At 35.5% G+C, this 19,437-nt stretch overlaps 1 protein-coding gene across 4 annotated transcripts in view; it reads right to left on the bottom strand.

Annotated features, from left to right (window-relative positions):
• LOC136032787 (solute carrier family 35 member E3-like) overlaps positions 1-19,156 on the bottom strand; it is a 48,989-nt gene extending 29,833 nt beyond the window's left edge. For all 4 annotated transcript variants that reach the window (XR_010618781.1, XR_010618782.1, XM_065713153.1 and 1 more), the window contains exons 1-3: positions 18,908-19,156; positions 10,547-10,738; positions 5,533-5,643 (exon numbers count right to left, since the gene is read on the bottom strand). Coding sequence is in view for 2 of the 4 variants with exons in the window: in XM_065713153.1 (XP_065569225.1) it covers positions 5,533-5,643; positions 10,547-10,738; positions 18,908-19,099 (495 nt within the window). In the remaining 2 variants the exon portion in view is untranslated. The remainder of the gene's footprint in view (positions 1-5,532; positions 5,644-10,546; positions 10,739-18,907) is intronic.
• Positions 19,157-19,437: the final 281 nt, after the last annotated feature.

The raw sequence follows: 19,437 nt of genomic DNA, 5'->3' as shown, positions 1-19,437 counted from the left end.
ATTAGTACAGAAATTTTAAGTTGGGATCTAGCTCCAGCGAGAGGCAGGCCTAGTGTACTCCAAGTTGTTGAACCTCTTGATAGGTTTTTGAGACTTTCTACAAATTACTAAGGCTTTAGAAATTACGCCTTTAGAAGTATGAAGCGAGGCGACCTGACAATTCTAAACGGTTTCTACACCGAAGATCGTTCAATGCTATCTTGTATCCGTTTTCTTATGTCGCTCATGCTGCCCCTGTCTTCTTCGAAATAAATTCGTAGATGCTTGCCTAGACGGAGCATAATTTGCATTAGACACCTGGTCTAGGTCTGTTCTTCTTTATAGTGTGTTTTGTGGCATTAGATAGACATGTGCAACGAATTTTATTTTATATATTTTATTAATAAAAGTTTGTTTTGGTTGATTATCATTATTGTGTTGCGAGAGCAACACTTTGGTTTTGTTGTGTTTTTTTTTTTTTTTTTTCTAGCACCCCGATTTCAGCTTATTCCTAGAAAATAGTAAGGGTCTAATCTCTGTGGTTTTTAAGGAAAGTGTGGACCTTATGCCGGATTGATGAATATAACTTTGCATTTTGGAAAGCTTCGTAGAACTCTTGCCTGGGGCCAAAAATCTATTGTTTCTACCCATTTCTGTTCGTGAGTTCATCATTCGGATTTTTGCACTTGGGATTGTGGTAGAGAAATAGTATCAGGTTTGCCTCTTAAACTTTAAAAGTTCTCTCATTGCTAAAGAAATTAGAGTTTATCCTTTGCTCCTTTGTAAGTGATGACGTTAGAAACGTGGCCTACGGCAAAAATTCAACTTTTGAACTAAGACAGATAGATTTTTTTTTCGACGGCAGTCGACAGCTCTTGACGAGCTAATCAAAGTATATGTCATCCATGTTTTGGTAAAAAAAAAAAATCGTTCATGTGATGTATCAGTTTGAAATTTTAAAGGGGTTGACAACTTCAGTAGTAAGGTACACACTGAAACCAAAAATAGGCCGATACAGAAATGGTATTAGAAGTGTCTCTTAAACTTTAAAAGCTCTCTCATTGCTAAAGAAATTAGAGTTTATCCTTTGCTCCTTTCTAAGTAATGACGTTAGAAACTTGGTCTACGGCAAAAAAGTCAACTTTTGAACTAAGATAGATATATTTTTTTCCGACGGCAGGCGATAGCTCTTGATGAGCTGATTAAAGTATATATCACTCATTTTTTTGGTAGAAAAATTCCTTCATGAGATATACCAGTTTGAAAGTTTAAAAGGGTTGACAACTTCAGCAGTAAGGCACACACTGAAACCGAAAATAGGCCGATACCAATTGTGAAACATATAGAGGAGTTTTAAGCAATAGTCGGCTGTTAGCTCATAATCATCTTTGTCAATGAAGGATTCGCAAACTTTTGCTAGTTGGTGTACCTATTATTTGTTCCCGGTGTATTTGATGGTAAGACCAATTTGGTTCCAGTGGTAAGACATGTAGGGGACTTATAAGTAATAATCGGCTGTTAGGCTACAATCATCTTCAGCGATGAGGGGTTTGCAACTTTTGCTAGTTGCAATGGGAGGTTTGCAACTTTTGCGAGTTGATGTACCTAGTATTTATTTTAAGATCCTTACAGACTATCTAAAGCGAGGAAACAAAACCAAAGTGTTGCTCTCGCAACCCTTGACAACACTAGAGCTGGGTCACAACAATAGAGCTGGGTCGACTCTGGCTGAGCTTACAGAGTCATGCCACTGACCCCCGTCCCAGACCAAATAACTTTTTTGTTTAGTTTGTATTATGTTGTACTTTGTTTTTTGCTTTTTGTAGTGAAGGGTTAGAAATTAAATAAGTAAATAAAGAAATAATCGGATCTGAGCTTTTTTTAAAACAAAGTAATGAGCTAGACTCCAGTGTTGCCTTAGTCAGAGCAAACGCTTTTAATGAATAGCTCAAGCTACCTTTGATATTATTGAAACTGGACATTTTTAAGAGCATCAAAGGCTTTTTTTAGTTATCCAACATCGAAGCAGCTGGTGGGAGGGAGAGGTGGAGCAAAATTGCAAGGAAATCATATTTTAGACCACTATGTTGTCAAATAATCCACAAAGGCCTTTCGTACCAATCCCACTGGGCTTTCTCTAGCCCTTAAATCTCCCATTTGATATAATAAGGGGGTTATCTGTGTAAATTCTAAAATATAAGTACACTAATATGTGTATGCTTATATATATGCTCCAAACCTTTATTTCCGCAATTTTTTTTATAATAAATGTGTACAAACACTGCTACCTGAAACACAATTAACGAATATCTAGAAATATATTTGAAGGAGTAGGATAATTAAAAAAGAATATATTCGAAAAATTAAGATAAAAGCAAAATATCCACACGACGTGAAAAATATAGGAACTTATGGATAAAATAATAAAAAACTAGGCTTTGGAGGGTAAGGGCAGGCTTGAAACGAAATTCTAATCATTATATGCTTAGAAATGAAATTCTAAGCATTATATTATTATTTGCGATAACTACAAAAGCCCCTTAGACGCTCAGGGTCTGTTTTAGTCACACTATGCCCCGCTTTTAGCAGGTCTCTGTTAATCTAAATAAAAGGCAGCAGAGCTGAATAAAAAAAAAAATGAGGGTGACAGGAGAAATACCTCTGAAAATTGCTTACTTTTCGCAACTTAGAGGCATCATCTCCCAAGAAGCTCCCTAAAATCTACACAGGTGCATACCTGTGCATACTTAGAAGCTTTCACGTTCTAAAATAATTAGCTTGAAATCTAGCTCCTATTCACAAGATTATTTTTTATTTAGGTCACACCTTAATTTTCCTTAATGCTAAATCACGCCAAATCTTTTATTTACTTCTCACGTCTTGTGGCTTTTACGCATCTTATTCTCGAAAGCCTCTTTAAATCCCCCAACAAAAAATTTAGACTTATGTGTACTTTATGTGTGTTAAAATAAACAAGAGCTAAGAGCTCATATGGCACTTGTGACGAGACGAGAAGAGCTAAGAGCCAAGAGATCATATGGTATGAGCTCTAAAAAAATTCTATGAATCAATAGATTGATTTAAAAAGGAAAACAAGAGGCTTAATGCCGGTCAGGATTTAAAATAAGAGCTCTGAGTCACGATGTCCTTCTAAATATCAAAATTCATTAAGATCCGATCACCCACTCGTAAGTTATAAATAACTAATTTTTTCTAGTTTTTCCTCTCCCTTTAGCCCCCCAGATGGTCGAATCTGGGAAAACGACTTTATCAAGTCAAATTGTGCAGCTCCCTGACACGCCTACCAATTTTCATCGTCCTAGCACGTCCAGAAGCACCAAACTCGCCAAATCAATGAACCCCTCCCCCCAACTCCTCCAAAGAGAGCGAATCCAGTACGATTCTGTCAATCACGTGTCAAGGACATTTGTTTATTCTATCCACCAAGCTGTTATCCACCAAGTGTTTTTCCAAGATTTCCCCATCCAACTCCCCCCAATGTCAAAAGATCTGGTCGGGATTTGGAATAAGAGCTCTGAGACATGAATTCCTTCTAAAAATCAAATTTCATTAAGATCCGATCATCTATTCGTAAGATAAAAATACCCCAATTTTCACGTTTTCCAAGAATTCCGGTTTCCCCCTCTAACTCCCCCCAATGTCACAGGATCTGGTCGAAATTTAAAGTTAGGACTTTAAAGCACAAGATCCTTCTAAATATCAAATTTCATTAAGATCTAGTCACCCTTTCGTAAGTTACAAATACCTCAATTTTCAAAATTACCCCCCCCCCCCCAATTCCACCAAAGAGAGCAGATCCGGTCCGGTTATTTCAGTCACGTATCTTAGACAGGTTTCTATTCTTCTTATCCAGTTTCATCCTGATCTCACCGCTTTAAGTATTTTCTAAGATTTCCGGTCCCCCAACTGCCCCCCCCCCCAATTACACTTGATCCGGTTGAGATTTAAAATAAGAGATCTGAGCTACGAGGTCCTTCTAAATATGAAGTTTCATGAAGATCCGATCACTCCTTCTTAAGTTAAAAATACGTTATTTTTTCTTATTTTTCAGAATTACCACCCCCCCCAATAGAGCGGATCCGTTCCAATTATGTAAATCACGTATGTAAGACTTCTGATTATTTTTCCCACCAATTTTCATCCCGATCCCTCCAATCTAAGCGTTTTCCATGATTTTAGGTTCCCCCGCCCCAAACTTCCCCCAATGTCACCAGATCCGGTCAGGATTTAAAATAAGACCTTTGAGAACCGATATCCTTCTAAATATCTAATTTCATTGAGATCCGATCAACCGTTCGTAAGTTAAAAATACCTCATTTTTTCTAATTTTCCAGAATTAACCTCCCCCCAACCACCCCAAAGAGAGCGGATCCGTTCCAGTTATGTCAATCATGTATCTAGGACTTCTGCTTATTTTTCCCACCAAGTTTCATCCCGATCCCTCCACTCTAAGTGTTTTCATAGTTTTAGGTTTCCCCCTCCCAAATCCCCCCCCCCCCAATGTCACCAGCTCCGTTCGGGATTTAAAATAAGAGCTCTGAGACACGATATCCTTCTAAATATCAAATTTCATTGAGATCCGATCACCCGTTCGTAAGTTAAAAATACCTCATTTTTTTCTAATTTTTCAGAAATAACCCCCCCCCCCCCCCAACTACCCCAAAGAGAGCGGATCCGTTCCGTTTATGTCAATCATATATCTAGGACTTGTGTTTATTTTTCCCACCAAGTTTCATCCCGATCCCTCCACTCTTAGTGTTTTCCAAGTTTTAGGTTTCCCCCTCCCAAATCCGACCCAATGTCATCAGATCCGGTCGGGATTTAAAATAAGAGCTCTAAGACACAATATCCTTCTAAACATCAAATTTCATTGAGATCCGATCACCCGTTCGTAAGTTAAAAATACCTCATTTTTTCTAATTTTTCAGAATTATCCCCCCCCCAATTACCCCAAAGAAAGCGGATCCATTCCGATTATGTAAATCATGTATCTGGGACTTGTGCTTATTTTTCCCATCAAGTTTCATGCCGATCCCTCCACTCTAAGTGTTTTCCAAGATTTTAGGTTCCCCCCTACAACTCCCCCCAATGTCATCAGATCGGGTCGGGATTTAAAATAAGAGCTCTCAGACACAACATCATTCCAAACCTCAAATTTCATTAAGGTCCCATCACCCGCTCATAAGTTAAAAATACTTCATTTTTTCTATTTTTTCTGGATTAACCGGCCCAGATGGTCAAATCGGGAAAACGACTATTTCTAATTTAATCTGGTCCGGTCCCTGATACGCTTGGCAAATTTCATCGTCCTAGCTTACCTGGAAGTGCCTAAAGTAGCAAAACCGGGACCGACAGACAGACCGACAGAATTTGCGATTTCTATATGTCAATTGGTTAATACCAAGTGCCATAAAAATACTTTAAATACTAAATACTAAAATACTTTCTTTTTAACAAAATGTATTTTCAGGTCGTGTGCAGCCTTGTCCGTTCAGATGAAGAAATTTTCTAATGTGTAATCAATTTACTTACTACTTGGTACAGAGATGTGACCACCACGCCTGTACAAGCGAAGAAACATCCAATGACATTAAACTTAATATCATAGCTGAAGTTGCATATCACTCCAAATATAATGGGGATCTGAAAAAAATGATAATAAAGCCAGTGAATACTTTAACAGCATGAACATATTAACATAGATAAAATAAAAGTGAAGATGATCGATTGTCTAGAACAAACTAAACATGATCTTGTTCCTCCTTTGTGCAGAAATCTAACTCTATTCCTATATCCTTGGTATTGCAACAGGTGATGTTGAAAAAAAAAGTGAAGCGATCGACTGTCTAGAAGGAAATAAACATGATCTTGTTCCTCCTTTGTGCAGAAATCTAACTCTATTTCTATCTGCTTGGTATTGCAACAGGCGATGTTGAAATACAAATGAAGCGATCAACTGTCTAGAATGAACTAAACATGATCTTGTTCCTCCTTTGTGCAGAAATATAACTCTATTCCTATATGCTTTGCATTACAACAGGTGATGTTGAATTAAAAGTAAAGCGATTGACTGTCTCGAACCAACTAAACATGATCTTATTCCTCCTATGTGCTGAAATCTAACTCTATTCCTATATGCTTTGTAATGCAACACGTAATGATGAAATAAAACTGAAGGGATCGACTGTCTAGAACGAACTAAACATGATCTTGTTCCTCCTTTGTGCAGAAATCTAACTCTATTCCTATATGCTTTGTATTGCAACAGGTGATGTTGAAATAAAAGTGAAGCGATCGACTGTCTAGAACCAACTAAACATGATCTTGTTCCTCCTTTGTGCAGAAATATAACTCCATTCCTATATACTTTGTATTGCCACAGGTGATGCTGAAACAAAAGTGAAGCGATCGACAGTCTAGAACGAACTAAACATGATCTTGTTCCTCCTTTGTGCAGACATCTAACTCTATTCCTATAAACTTTGTATTGCCACAGGTGATGGTGAAACAAAAGTGAAGCGATCGACTGTCTAGAATGGACTAAACATGATTCTGTTCCTCCTTTGTGCAGAAATATGACTCCGTTCCTATATACTTTGTATTTACAGAGGTGATGGTGAAACAAAAGTGAAGCGATCGACTATCTAGAACGAACTTAACATGATCTTGTTCCTCCTTTGTGCAGAAATCTAACTCTATTCCAATATGTTTTGTATTGCAACAGGTGATGTTGAAATAAAAGTGAAGCGATCGACCATCTAGAAAGAACTAAACATGATCTTGCTCATCCTTTGTGCAGAAATCTAACTCTATTCCTATATGCTTTGCATTACAACAGGTGATGTTGACATAAAAGTAAAGCGATCGACTGTCTCGAACCAACAAAACATGATCTTGTTCCTCTTATGTGCTGAAATCTAACTCTACTCCTATATGCATGGTATTGCAACAGGTGATGTTGAAATAAAAGTAAAGCAATCGACTGTCTAGAACAAACTAATAATGATCTTGTTCCTCCTCTATGCGAAAATCCAACTCTAATCCTATATTCTAGGTATTGCAACAGGTGTTGTTGAAGTAAAAGTGAAGCGATCGACTGTCTAGAGACATCTAAACATTATCTTGTTCCTCCTTTGTGCAAAAATCTAACTCTATTCCTATTTGCTTTGTATTGCAACAGGTGATGTTGAAATAAAAGTGAAGCGATCGACTGTCTAGAACCAACTAAACATGATTTTGTTGCTCCTTTGTGCAGAAATCTAACTCTATCTCTATATGCTTTGTATTGCAACAGGTGATGTTGAAATAAAAGTGAAGCGATCGACTGTCTAGAACCAATTAAACATGATTTTGTTGCTCCTTTGTGCAGAAATCTAACTCTATTTCTATATGCTTTGTAATGCAACAGGTGATGTTGAAATAAAAGGGAAGCGATCGACTGTCTAGAACCAACTAAACATGATTCTGTTGCTCCTTTGTGCAGAAATCTAACTCTATTCCTATATGCTTTGTATTGCAACAGGTGATGTTGAAATAAAAGTGAAGCGATCGACTGTCTAGAACCAATTAAACGTGATCTTGTTCCTCCTTTGTGCAAAAATCTAACTCTATTCCTATATGCTTTGTATTGTAACAGGTGGTGTTGAAATAAATTCTACTCTCTTCTTCAGTTTATAATTTTTATTAACTTAAAAAATAAATCTGATGAAAGTAATATGCGAAGTTGAAAATTAAAACGTTCTGCAGTTCATGCAACATATTTTTGAAAAACTATTTCAAATAACCTGATTCTTCATATTTTCCTACATTTGTAGAATTTTGAAAAACTAGCGATTTACTAGAAACTAAGCTTACTTGAAGTTCTTACAGAGTTAAACTTATATCGTAATCAAGTTTTATTGCGTCGGTTTTCTATTGGTGTGCTTTTCATTTTAATCCAACGCCTTTTTGAGGCGTTCAGACTTATCAAAATTTCTCTAAATTTGTTTTCAAAATAACATTTTACGATTAGGACCAATCGATATAATAGTTCCCATTCCTGAAACAACTACAAAAAAAAATTCTCACCTGGTAGTTTTTAGAAGCTCGTTTTTAAACTTTTCATTATTCTGGACTATGATTTGCTCTTTATTAAGTTGCAGCTATCACTGTAACCATAAACAACTGTAACTAAATACGAAATGCCAAGATAGGGATGGAGACATATGGGATGAGCTTCATTGGAGAGCATACGCGGCTTGGGTGCATGTTAATTCCTCGCAGTTTGTACTTATTATTATTTGAATATGTAAATGCATGTTAATTCCTCGCAGTGTGTACTTTCTATCATATAAATATGTAAAGCAAACAACAAAGAATCAGAGCTGTGAGATATGCAACTATCGTAAAATCTCTCAGGTTGATCTTTTAATTCTAGCAATACCCAGTTCCCTCCTAACAACGAATCGACCAGAAAAAAAAATCATAAAATTCTATCTTTAGTATAATTCTGGTAGCCATTGTTTTCTGTTGAAATCAATTCATGCTAGAACAAAAATCAAAGAAATGCTTTCACAGCATTTCTATAAAATAAACTTTTTGTACAATTTTTTTTATTGAATTATTGAATATGTAAAATGAATTAGTTTATTATTGAATGTAGCGACAGGGCAGAATAAAATAAACTTAAAAAAATGAATAAGTAAAACATTCTTGGCTAATTTGCTCAATTCTCAAATCTCCCTGATTTTTATGGAACGCATTGTGATCACCATATGATAGTTAATAAGGTTAAAATCAGATTTGAAATAAAAAGAAGAATTGTATCATTCGCCAGCAGGTTATCCCTCCAACTTCAAAAACTCTAAGCGTTTTTTCTTCTTTTCAATCTTTTCTTTTTAGTAAGAATCACAACAACATCTACTACCTGATGAAAACCTAATAGTCTTGCCAATTACATACATATAGGCTATATATTAAAAATGACTAGTAAATACAACAAACACGAACTCTACCAAGGCAAGGTATAAACTGCCCTGGGAGATAACATATATTGTATATAACTCAAAATGAACAACTTTATATTTTCAAGCTGAGTGGTTGGCGTGCCATGGTTGTATTTCTATGCCCACTTTCTAATTGAACAAACAGAGAACAGTTTTTAAGAGAACTTTCTAGGAGAACACTTTCTAATTGCAAGCTTGGTGATCCTGGAGAGATTCACCTGAGCATTATAAGAGCAATTTTCGAATCATGTATCAGGTCCCCTGTAACTCCTGAAATTACAGAGAGTTCCTCTAGCTGTTAGAAACAAGTAAATAGTCAAGCTTGGTTTATGATCTTTGGCCTCTCGATCTTTAAATGATACTCTGGGAGAGTTTATGCCATAAATTATGGTTGATAACTTAGGTGGGTTTCCGCGAGGGGGGGGGATCTAATTTAGTGGTAATAACTTGGTTTGGCAGCATGTTGGGGAAAAATAAAAGAAGTAAATGATTTCCGATATCCGAGTACTGTTTAGCGCAAGTTGGCAATTGCGAGACGGAACAATACTTCCGATTCCTTACACAGGGACAGCGTTCTCCCAAGAAAATGACTAATAAACACAACAGACACGAACTCTACCAAGGCAAGGAATAAACTGCGATGGGAGATAACATATATTGTACCTAACTCAAGATGAACTACTTTGTATTTCAACTGATTTGTATTTTTCTAGCTGAGGGGTTGTTGTGCCATTCTTGTATTTCTAAGCCCTTGGGGATAGGAGTTTGAGTCCTGGTGTCGCAAAATATTTGGTTTGGAACAAGGATCATAGGTTTGACTCTGTAAACTTAGCCCGAGTCGACCCGGCCTCAAATGGGTACCTTTAACAATCCAAGGACAGTAAACAATGAGGGTGTGTGAAAGCGCAGGATGGCTAAGCCCCCTTCCCCCACATTGCAATTTTTGGCTGAAGGACTGAGAGACAGAGATCTGCACCACCGGTAGGGACTGTAAAATCCAGTGCTGTATCCTTCGTCTTTTTTTACCTAATGAGAGAATTGCCCATGTTCCTATACCAAGCAACATCTATGACTAGCATGACCTTTTTGTTCTTGCAGATTTTAAGGCATTCCTTGACAAATACTCAGGACACCTCCATTCATTTAATAGAAACTATATTCCCTCCTTTATATTTTTACCTTGCAAATGTCAAATTATTATAAATCTAAATAGCTTAAAAGCATGAATTACTTATCAAATAATTAAATTTAATAGTCTATAATACTAAATCGGATTAAAGGTACGATAGAGGTCTAAAGACTAAACATACACAAACTAAAAAATGGGAAAAACATGTGAAAAATGAGGACTACTTTCCCAATTAAGTGAAAATATTACATACATTTCCCTTTCATAAAAGTCATTTTCCAACAGCATAGTACAAAAAAGAAAATCGCAAAGACCGATTTGAAATTCAAAATATTTGGGCTTTTCTTAAAGATAAATGCAGATTTTTTTATTTTTTTTGTACATTTAAAGAGTAAATAAACCAAAACCAAAATTTGCTGGTCAAGTAACTTACCACAGACAGTACTACCGGTAAACTGGCCTTTTTGTTATAGTGAAAATACTGTATCGCCATAATAACAGGAGTAGTCATGCTTTTGGCAACTTGGTATGTACCAACTGTATTATTTTCTAGACTTAAATTTGTCAGAACAACAAACCCGCAAAAGGTGGCAGACAGCAGCCATACATCTTTCAGAGATATCGACTGAAAAAAAGAAGATTTATATAATATCCATAACCAAGAATTTCTTTAAGGCCGGAAAAGTACGATTACCAAAAATGAGCTATACAGAAGAAAATATACTGTAAAAAAAGAGGCCAGTACCCTATAATTATTTTCGAGCTTGTTTGTTGTGTAGAAATCCACTTAGTCAAGAAATTTATGAATCCCACAGTGGTAGGGTTTCTCCTCAGAAGATTCCCCCCTGCAGAAGATCTCCCCCCATGAAAATTTTAGGGTGGGGGGACGTCAGCCCCCCAAATTTCACTTTTTAGATAATTGGAACAATAAAATTTAAGTCTCAGTCTTTTTTCACCCCAAATCTTTTAGTCATTTGAAAAGGTTATGCCATTTTGACAACACAGACACACATTTTCCTACAATTACCCTCTGACCCTCCTTTTAAGTCTAAAGTCAGGGTCAATTTCTCCCCCCTCTTCCAAACACCCCCCTAAGCTTTCAAGTGGATCCCGACTCCAGTTTGTTCCAGAGATAATGAAGACATGCTATTTTGATAACCTGGGTAAACAAAGATTATTTCAGTCTACCTTACTACTTAGCCAGGAATTCGTTTTTAGATCACCAGGTAATTTATATGGTCTTTTGATTTAAATAACTATTTAACAGTGTACCCTCCCTCCAAGTCATAGCTTGAATTTCATTTGGCAGCCCTAACGCTCCCTCAAAGTTTAAGCTTGCTAATCATAGGCAGCGCAATATGGCTGCCTATTTTAGCTTATGAATGAATTGGCACATACATGTTTTTTTTTTTTTTTTTTTTTTTTTTTTTTTTTTTTTTTTTTTTTTTGATGTAGTATATGATATCTTGGGGAGGAAAGTCAGAAATTCAGCAAGGATTATGATTAAAAATAATTCAAGTTTAGTGGAGATGAGGAGGGGCTTGTACAAGAAATATTGGAGTGATAAGTTAGGAAAGTGGAAAAAGCAGTAAAATATGAAAGAAGCAGGTGTAAAGTGGAGGCAATGGACGCAATTGCTGAGCATTTAAAGGATGCAGCCAGACGGTATAATAATAAAATATTGTAGTAGGATGTTAAAAAATTGATATGGAATAGTCAGTCTGGACTTGTCCCAGTTAAAGATATGTGCATGTCTGCAATTAGTGATACAGAAAGAGTTGAACAAAGATGACTTGTGAGGATAAGAAAAAAAATATGGTATTGAAACGTAATATAAGAATGAACAGACACATAGAAAAACATGCCAAAGAGAAGGAGATGGCTAAAGCAGCACTGAAGATAAACATACAGAGGATCCTGATAATAAAGTTAGTGATCTAGTAAAACCATTGTGGAACAGTTTGCACATCTTTATTGCAACTGACTGCTTTTAAAAAGGAAATATTGCATCAGTTCAGAATTAAGGATGGTTATACCTGTGTGCTTTATAAACAAATGGGGTTTACTTTTAAACCCATTTCTAAAAAACAGTTTAGAAAATTTGGAATTATACATAACATATAAATAAAAGTAAAACACAATGGAAATTAGAAATAAATACAATGTAAGTCATATGGATGTGTAGAAGAATAAGTAGAGAGATGGTTAAACTAAGACTGAAGATAAATGTCAATAAAACAAATGTATTGAAAGTCACTGATGTAATAAAAGAGGTATGCAAATCAAAATACAAGGGGAGGAACAATTTGCACATTTTAACAACCAACACCATTTCCATGCCCTTTTCAGTTCCCTCTAAAACCGTAAAGACACCTGATCTAAACTTCGAGCCAGCCATCCTGTTTGGAATAGTCAAAGGGTCCAACAACTACAAGTTATGGATGAAATGACCCCCACAGTCAAGGAGCAAAGGCTGTAAATTCTGCAAACTGCCCATTGTTTACATTTAGGGTTCATTATTGGCAAGCGGGGTATTTTTAATCCTGGGTTTCAAAAAGGCAAAGGGTATTAAGGTAAAACTTTCAGAGAATATTGAATTACGTGCAATGCGCTAATGTTGCCTGTAATAAAAATTCAGAAAATTTCAATGCAGTATTTCCCTTTCTTTTTTCCCTTGGAGCTACTACACTTAAAAGGAGTGCTCATAAGAACTTTGGAGGGGACTCATTCAATTGAAAGTTCTAGTGTCCCTTTAAATAGTCAGAAGTGATTGGTGGGCTACCAGTCCCCCTTCCATGCCTTTATAGCTGCCCTCTCCCCAAAGACACCAGATCAAAACTTTGAGATAGCCATTTTGTTCAAAATAGTCTAAAGGTTGGATAACCATGCCTCTGTGGATGACATGACACCTCCCACTCCTGAGACTGTTGGGCAAGGCCTTGTGAGTTATGCATTTCCGTTGTTTAAATTTGTTTTTGTTTTATTTTTTTTGGGGGGGGGAGGAAGGCATGTAAGATCCTACAATTGGGAAAGGGGGGAATATTTGATCTTGTGAATGTTCAATAAGGCTAAGCGTATAATGGTGAAACTTCAGGGAATGTTGGGGGTGGGGTATAAACTAATTCAAAAGACACTATGTGCATCATGGTTATCAAAAGGCACATTTGTGATACCTTAGGAACAGCCAAGGGTATTGAAAGCCAGGGCTAATACTACTATTATAACTGTAGTGACATCTTGTAAATGCAACAATTTATGATTTCAACTACAAGTGGCAGTGACTAATTGAAAATAGCAACAAAGACCACACTGCCTTTCCATAACAAACGAACACAAAGTAGAAACAATAGGGAAAATCTTTTCAAGACAGTGGAAATCAAATCTGCAGATATTTCGGCTCTATGTCCAAGGGCCATCTTCAGCACAATACAAGAAAGAGAAAAAAAATATAAATATATAAATAAAGTTACATTAAAATGTGAGAATTAAAACCAATAATGTTTTTTAAACTTTGTTGAACTTCAACAAAGTTCAACCAGGAGTCCTGGTTGTCGTGGAGACATTGGTAGGGCCAAAATATCCACAGATTTGATTTCCACTGTCTAGAAAAAATTTATCCTATTTTTTCTACTTTGTGTTTGTTAGTGACTACTTGCAACTGCAACTACAACTAAACACAACTACAGCTACTTACTGATGCAGCTAATCTGACATTTCGTGACTACAACTAAAACGCAGCTAATATTACTATGCCACTTGCAACTGCAACTATGATGTTACTGCTGCTTCACTGCTACTGCTGCTATTCAACTAAATCAAAAGAGTTTACATCCATCCAGGTTGTTAAAATGACTTATCTAAAATATTTCAGGAATAGCTAAGTTTATTAAGTTGAACTGCCAAGGATATTAAGTTCAAACTTTCAGAGAATGTCAATAGGATGTTGCACAAAATTAAAAGACACTAGTTGCATCTAGCTTGTCAAAAGCGTGTATCTGGGTGTACCTATATTGATCTCAAGAATAGCAATGGGTATTAAGCTGAAACTTTCAGCAAATGTCAAGGGGTAAGTCAAACTAAACCAAAAGACACAACATGCATCCACGTTGTCAAAACAGCTGAAAAACCTCAAGAACAATTTAGTGAATTAAGTGGAAATTTCTTCAGAAAGTTGAACCTAAATACACTAAGTGCATCCTGGTTGTCAAAAGAGCTCATCTGCAATATCTTAGAAATAGCAAATATTATGAAGTTGAAACTTTCAGGAAATATAAATTAGGACATCAAACTGCATCAAAAGACAACATATTAAGTTGAAACTGTCAGAGAATACTGATTGAAGACATTGAACTCATTCAAGAGCCACTATGCACATCCTGATTGTCAAAATGGTCTATCTATAATATTTAAGGAATGGATAAATGGTATTAAGTTGAAATTTTCAGAAACTGTTAAAGGGGAATGTTGAAATAAATATAACCCATATATGTATCTATATATATATATATATATATATATATATATATATATATATATATATATATATATATATATATATATATATATATATATATATATATATATATATCTGAAAATCAAAAATGGTGACTTTTTTTAATTATATGCTTGGTGAGAAGCCTTCAGAATAGACCTTTAATTGGGGTTCTCATACCTGTATCTTTAACATCAAAGAGAGGATTCAATAAATTTTAGAACAATTATAAGCCTAATACATGTCTCAAATAAATAAATGATAAAACCAGAATAGTAAATTGACATTTATTTTGAAGCTACTTAGCATCCACAAACAACACAAGTCTCATAGATAAACTAAGACAGAAAAAGAAACAATTGAAATTAGTAACATGAAAGCTGGATGCAGATGTAAAGCCAATACCTGAACTAAAGGCCTGAAAATGATAGTAGCAATAGTAGCACTAATATGAGTAGAAGCAGTAGTATGAGTAGACACAGTAGCAATAGGATGCAAACATTGTCATTTGATTAGTTCAGCATTCCCCACAACAGGCCTTGTAAGTTTAAACTTCACATACAAAACTATTCCTAATATACTGCAGATATACCCTTCTGACAACCTGAATACAGACAGTGTTGTTATTCAGTTCACCTTCCTCCCTAAAAATTCCAACTAAGTCTTTCACCAAGTTGAGCTTAATAAAGCAGCTGAAATCCAGAATCAAAGATACCATAGCATACAACAGAACAAGAGAAGATGTGCTAGTTACCTTTGAGTATACCAAGTCTTTTGCTAGCAAACCATCTATGTTGTATAACTCCCTAACATTATTAATTAGCAGCATTGATGAGCCCCCAAACGACCTGGGTACACTCTAGGATGTGAGTAAAGAAGAGGATAGATGTATTGTTGACTTGGCCCAGGACCTGATATTTCAAGTAGTTATTTTTGACTTTCTACTTTATTTTATTTTTACCTTGACAAGGACTGTTCCTGCTCATTTGCCAATGTTCATTCATGGGTTATAAAAAAAGAAACATTATAATGATTATAAACAATTTCCCAGTTAACTTATTTTGACACTTTATTCAATTTGTCAAATAAAAATAACATTCAGTCAATAATGGCAATTTTTTGTTTTTAATCACTAACTTGCTTGCATTTCTGCTCAGTTAGGTTCAGCTGCAGCTAAAAGCACCAAGCTTCAATGGGCTGTAAGTGAAAGCTTCCAACCAGTACTATTTAATAATTCAGGTCATTTTTAAGGACCAAGCACCCCTCAAAAGTACCTATTCTGGGTATAATGGTAATCAGCAGATTCAATAAGGCTAGAAAGTGCTTTCAGATTGCATGAAATAAATGTGTCATGGGGGTATCACATTTTTAGGTCTGGAGACATATTGAGAAAAGAATTCTCACTTCATAATATGCAGGGCCTATGTAGGATATGTCATAAGAAAGTCTCTTGAAGTATCTTCAACCCCCTTCTCTCCCTCCAAATAACACTGACCTATGACAAAATCAGAAAAAGTTTGTATCATAATAGTGAAACTATCAAGAATAAATCTAGAGTACATGTAAAGATCAAAAGAGAATATACTGAGCCTCATAGCTCTGCTAAATCCTGATTTGTTAAGATTTCAAGAAAAAAATTGTCTTAAATAAAGAAAAAACAATAATAAACAGTTTAGCTCAAAATCCTTCCCTAATTATTAAAATTATGCTCCGAAACCTTGAGTCAATGAAAACAGAATCAAACAAAAATTTAAAAAAATACATTTTATTTAAGGTTAAGACTGGTACAGTCTCCATCTTTTATCCAGTCTTCTAAGCCTTAAAAATTTGAAAAGAACACAGACCATCTAGAATTTTACCTCAATTAGCTCATAATGGCAAATATTACCAATTTGATAAAAAAAAAATTATATATCCTAGGGAGGTATTCAATCCTATCAAGAGGCCTGGGATACAATTGCAGTGGCAGCATTTGGAAGGCTATTTATTGTCTGTTTGTTTATTTTCTGATTTCTGTCTTGCAATTTAAATTTACCCTAGGCTATTTGATATCTTGGAAAGCAGGCTTATTAAGTTTGGACAATGAAAGTTCCAGGAATGAATTCAAATCCCAAATAATTATATATTATAAACACAGAAAGTTCTTTTAAGCACCCATCTTGGTAAAACTGAGTTTGAAGACAAAAATCAGTAATTGTGCAAAAAATCGATTATGCACCCATCCCCTATTATTAATGGTAAATATTTATTATCATTTTAGACCAGGGTGCTTTGTGTTAAAGGAGTTGTCTTGAAAACTTTGAAAAGGTCTCATTTGATTGGAAATTGAAAGGCTAAAAGCCCTTTTAATAGTCAAAAGTAATTGGTGGGTAACTAATCACCCTCCCACACCCATCATATCCCCAAACAAGTCCAATCAAAATTTTGAGATAGCCATTTTCTTCAACATAGTTGAAAGGTCTGGAAATTATGAGTTTGAGAATGACACCCCCCCAAGCCCTAAGGGCAAGGGTTTTAAGTTATGCCCTGATGGCATTTAAGGATCATAGGCAGCAGTTATGCCTTGTTAGAATAAAGCCAAGACAGATAGTCTTCATAAGAGGGAAAAATCTCATAACTTTTTCAGAGCTGTATAAAATGGTTCATTTTACTTGTTGACAGACAGTCTACCATCCTTCCTAGGGCAAAACTAAGGTAGATAGGCATAGAGTAAAGATTATTCAAATGATAATTCTATTGATTTTTTAATTTGATCAGATTAGTGGAAGATTTGAGGGTCAAGCCATGGCTAGTTAGAATAAAGCCAAGACAGACAGTCTTTATGATATGAAAGCTGGCATTAACTTTTTCAGAATTTTTTTAAAATGATTCATTTTACTTGTTGATAGAAACTCTACCATCTATCCCAGGACAGATCTAAGGTAGGTAAACATAAAGTAAGGATAATTGGAATTGGCTATCAGTTTTGTGAGCCATTTGAAGGCAATTGGCACAATATATTTCAAGTTATTATTAGAGCATGGTCTCATTGTTGCTTTCAGAGAGGTCACATTTCTAAGCACAAACACAAAGCAAGTCACAATTACAGATTCCTGCACAGAAATACATTCCAATGCACATGTTTTTACATTTGCAGTGGATAGCAATACAGCTTACCAAAATTGGCCATTGTGACAATAAATTTATCAGAGGCATCACTGATGCCTCTGACAGATGCCCAAAAACCATCACTGATTCAGCATTCACTGATTCAGTGAAAAAGATTCAGTGATGCCCAAAAAGCATCACTGAATGACAATATAAATCTTAGGGGATCTAAAACCATTGGTTCACCTTTGATTGGCTGTAAACAATTCCCTGCTGATATACAACTCCAAGTTTGTGGTATTTAAAGTGTTTTCAGCAGGTGGAACAAATGTCTTCTTATCTACATGATATATAAAGCTCATCATGTCAGTACCACTAAAGCTAGGCAGAAGTCTAATACTGTCAACAAAGTCCCTTGGAAGAGAAAATTCCCAAAGTCTATCTAGATAATCCTTATATTGCTCCAAGCTGTGATTTAAGGTTTAAGGTAGACCTTTACCCCCTAATATGAAAACATTACCCAGAATTGTATTCTGAATCCAAGTATAACCTTCATATGCACTACAAAGGAACTTTATCCCCGCCCCCACAATATACAAATAGGCTATATACCCTGATTTGGATATATTTAGGGGCAGGGTAAAGTTCATTTGTGATGCAAATGAAGGTTATATTTAGATTCATAATGAAATTCTGGGTATATATTTGCACATTAGGGGGGGGGTGTATTCATAAGCTTCTTGGAAAAACAAGGAAAGAAGTGAAGATAAAGGTTTTCCTGCTGCAAGATAGGCTATAGCCTATTAACTAGTATTTTTGTGCATATTAAGATGTAAGAACTTTCTTAACATGTCACCTTATGTGGTAGACTGCTTAACATCTATACCTAGTATTTGCATTTTCAGAACTAAAACCAGAGAAAAAGAAACTGATAACTGAAAGTTAGCCTAGGCCTAATATAAAATGTTGATTTGTCAAAATTTCAATATGTATAGACCTAGCAGGTAGGCAAATTTCTAGGACTCAGAAATCAGAACAGGGTTAACACAGAATCTTGGGAATACCTTCCAAGAGTAGCCTATAGCCAAATTTTGGCCCTGGATATATTAGGTTAGGTTCCAAACTCCTTTCCAATATAGCAAAAAAAGCTAAAGTAGAATTTGACCAATATTTCGAATTTGTATATCATTCTAAATAACAAAAAGCATGTCTAACCTTTTGGCAGAAAATGTTTAACTTTTCACAAATGTATAATCCAATAAATGTCATCACAAAATGTATGAACGTCAGGGTAACATTAGGGAACCCGATTTCCTTATAAATCCATTTGTTTATCAGAATTACAGTGATTGAACAGGCTATGTTGCCTATTATAGCAATACTTTTCCGAAGATTTGACTGTTCCATTTAGAAGCAATTGTGGAAATTCAAATTTTACGCCTTTGAATTGTGCCGCTCATTCACCCAATTCTGCAAAACGACTTTTCCTTTATTATGGTTATCCCTGAAGTTTTTGAAAATGCGGCTAGCTTAGCAAAAGCCTATTTAATCATTCTTATTACACCTAATAAGAATTTTGCATCATATTAGCGCAGATTCTATTGCAAAAGGGAAAGGTAGAGATTGCCTGTGCTGAAAAGCGTGCATTAATTCTTTTTAATTGTATTATTTTTTAATGTTTTTTGACATGCCAATTACTAAATCCTGAAGACGGGCGGGTTTTCTTTTTGATGACGGAAACGGCA

This window comes from Artemia franciscana, chromosome 11, assembly GCF_032884065.1.
Source record: "Artemia franciscana chromosome 11, ASM3288406v1, whole genome shotgun sequence".
NCBI lineage: Eukaryota > Metazoa > Arthropoda > Branchiopoda > Anostraca > Artemiidae > Artemia > Artemia franciscana.
Note: the sequence above shows the minus strand (reverse complement) of the source record. Positions and strands in the feature narration are given on the sequence as shown.